This window comes from Syzygium oleosum, unplaced genomic scaffold, assembly GCF_021117445.2.
Source record: "Syzygium oleosum isolate NSW1041296 unplaced genomic scaffold, Sole_v2.1 Sole_v2.23, whole genome shotgun sequence".
Lineage (NCBI taxonomy): Eukaryota > Viridiplantae > Streptophyta > Magnoliopsida > Myrtales > Myrtaceae > Syzygium > Syzygium oleosum.
Window position 1 is genome coordinate 2,948,440 of NW_026607507.1, and position 2,841 is coordinate 2,951,280.

General features: G+C 43.6%; 1 protein-coding gene across 1 annotated transcript; it reads right to left on the reverse strand.

The window, feature by feature from the left end:
- Positions 1-205: 205 nt before the first annotated feature.
- Positions 206-2,624, reverse strand: LOC115682744 (60S ribosomal protein L11-1). Its single transcript, XM_030607062.2, has 5 exons — positions 2,509-2,624; positions 2,292-2,399; positions 2,118-2,160; positions 993-1,188; positions 206-542 (listed from the first exon to the last, which is right to left on the reverse strand). Exons 1-5 carry the CDS (start codon positions 2,509-2,511, stop codon positions 344-346), a joined length of 549 nt encoding a protein of 182 aa, XP_030462922.1. The 5' UTR covers positions 2,512-2,624; the 3' UTR covers positions 206-343.
- Positions 2,625-2,841: the final 217 nt, after the last annotated feature.

Below are 2,841 nucleotides of genomic sequence, written 5' to 3' on the forward strand. Positions count from 1 at the left end.
AGTAATTGGATTAGGGTAAGGCGCACTGGCTGAGAATGTAACTTTTCACGCCCGTGGACAAAAAAATATAGCAATTCCCGACGCAAAAATACTTCGTTCGGCCTTTTTTCCCAAAGCTACAGGCTCTAGTTTTGCGAGAAGAGATCCGATTAGACATGGACCGAAGAGGACTACATCAGAAATGTGCATGAAACAATGAAAGAGGTGACACAAAAACAAGTCTTCCCAAGCAAAACCGATACATAAAAATATCTGTTCCCAAGCAAAAATTGGAGACAAGATCCTAATTTACGACTTGAACATATAAAGGGAAAGCAAGCAGACTTCTTAGAAATCTAAGATCCTAGCCGGTAATATTCTGGGACTTGTTAAGGATAACACCTTCGTATTTAACCTGGAACCACTTCATGGCATCCTCCTTGGTGACCCTGTGCTGGATTCCAACACGAGACTTGCACCTCCGACGACGGCCGACTCTATAACCGGGTCGTTCCAGCACAACATAGAAATCCATTCCATAAATACCAGTCGAAGGGTCATACCTAGGAAAGAAGGAAACAAGGTTATTCAGCAAGCAAGGCATGAAACAGATTATGATGGAAAGTTGAACTGGAAAACAGTTTGGACCAGTAATCATAATATAAAAGCAGTTATTGATGCCTTCCTTGGTAGTTAATTTAGAGAAATTAGAGAGATAAATTAATGCTCGACCAGGTGAAGCATGCAGAGAGTGCTCAACAGAATAAATGAACTGAATGGCCACCGGCAAACTCAGATTTGACTACTAAATTGAGGCTAGTACAATTACAACACAGGAGATGGAAGCCTCATGCAAACTCTAATTTACTTTTCTAACATAATGTGTTTTAAACTCCTTGGGTGAGTGCGTACTGAGATAATAATTGCACACTATGCATTGCTTCAGAGGATGATGAAGACGAAACTTTTCCCATGAATTCCTAATTGAAATTAGGTGGGTCGGAATGACTTACTTAATGCCAAGATCAATGTGCTCCTGGATACCAAAACCGAAGCAACCCGTGTCACTGAAGTTCCTTCGCAGCAACTCATATTCCTTCACCTTCAAACCACTCTCCAGAAGTTGCATTGCTTTTTCACCCCTTACAGTTACATAACATGCAATCTTCTCATTACGCCTGATTCCAAAAGAACGAACGGTGTACCTAGCTATAGTATAAAACATTAGATAACAGAAGATGTACATTAGATGACAGATGAATACTCCACATAATCAACAAAACAATTGATAAGGTCCCAATAAAGGACAATTAGCTTACTGCATCCAATGCGTACTAATTTCATATATGGCATGCAGGCATTAACATGTGCATATGAGGAAAAAAAACAGAGCATCAAAAATTTAGGTAGCTTGCACTCTCAAAAAACACAGTTGTCAGATGGCCGCCTCTGAATCCCTAGTAAGAGAGACAACACCAATAACCTGTGTAACAGAGCAATCTGAAGGATTAAGACTGCCATTGCAGTTCAAGTGGAGACTCCATTTCAGCACATGCATCAGCTTTTTTTTAAGCTCTCAGGCACTATCAAAGGCTTTCTGAGTATATTAACATCAATTATCAAGCCAAATATTTATAACCATGCCAGATAGATCTACATCATCTATCAGGGACATACCACTGCTTGGGAAGCAATTCCAAGTTCTCTACTTCAGAACCTAATAGCTATTAACTGATCTCAAAAGTCAGAAGCAAAATCTCAATTTTCTCTCTCTTTCCAGCAAGTTTCGAAACCGAGAAAAATACTAGGGGACACCCTTTAGATAAAAGGACTCTTAACAAATGTTCTCCACGCCCAGCTTTGAGCTGAGTCGAAGCAAAAAGGACCCGACTTTTCCTAGTTAATCAAGTGCATTTTCAGCTCGCTTCCACCCACCCAATGTCTATAGTTAGCAAAGCTCTTGTCAGATGCGTCCCAAGGTCAGTATTCAGCTCAAAATCCATTTAATTGTTAACGGAGGACACAGAAAATAAAACTCTAATGGACTCGGATGTTCCTAATTCCTACAATCGAGAACATAGACACAAAAACAATCGACGGAGAATCGAATCCGATGCGAACCGGGATAAAGGACCAACCTTTGGAGAAAACAGGGGTCTGCCCGCTGAGCTGCTCCAACACCTGAGAGCCCATCAAGTGGCAAGACCCGAATCAGGCATCGGATTAGATTCGGGACAAAATCCAACCAAGCAGCAACAGACAGACAGATACAGAAGTTCACTCGGGTGCGCGCGCGGAATGAGACGATTTACCTTGGAGGCCCTGGTGAGGCGATCTCCGCTCTCGCCGACGGAGATATTGAGGACGAGCTTCTGGACCTTGATTTCCCTCATGGGGTTCGACAGCTTCCTCTCCGACGCCTGCTCCGGTTCCGGCATTTGCGCGGACACAAAAAGCTTGCTGAGATCAACGAGACATCCAGAAAACGAAGGCGATAATGAACAAGGATTGAGAAGGAGAGAGGCTCACCATTGTGGAACGTCACACCGCGGCGGCAAGCAGCAGCAGAGAGGAACGGCGGCGGCGGCGGCGGCGACGGTGGGAGGCGAGAGTTCGAGAGGAGGCCAAGAAGAACCCTTTCGGCTCTTGTAGGGTTTTTAATGGAGGGCTCTTGTGGACTTCAATGACCACTAAAAGTGGGCTACGATGGCCATTTGGAGAGGCCCAGGCCCATGTCTTCTTCTCTTTGGTCCAAGAAAACTAGGTGACGATTTTCTTTGGATTGGCTCCTTGTATACTACAAAGGAGAGAGAGAGAGAGAGAGAGAGAGAACAATTTAGTGAAATTTCCTAAATCGAATCT

Bases quoted from the DNA above. Each gene is read 5' to 3' on its own strand.
- LOC115682744 (XM_030607062.2), bottom strand. The intron at 1,189-2,117 runs GTTGGTCCTTTA...TTTATACTATAG, and splicing joins GACCCCTGTTTTCTCCAAAG to CTAGGTACACCGTTCGTTCT. The intron at 543-992 runs GTAAGTCATTCC...CTTCTTTCCTAG, and splicing joins CACATTGATCTTGGCATTAA to GTATGACCCTTCGACTGGTA.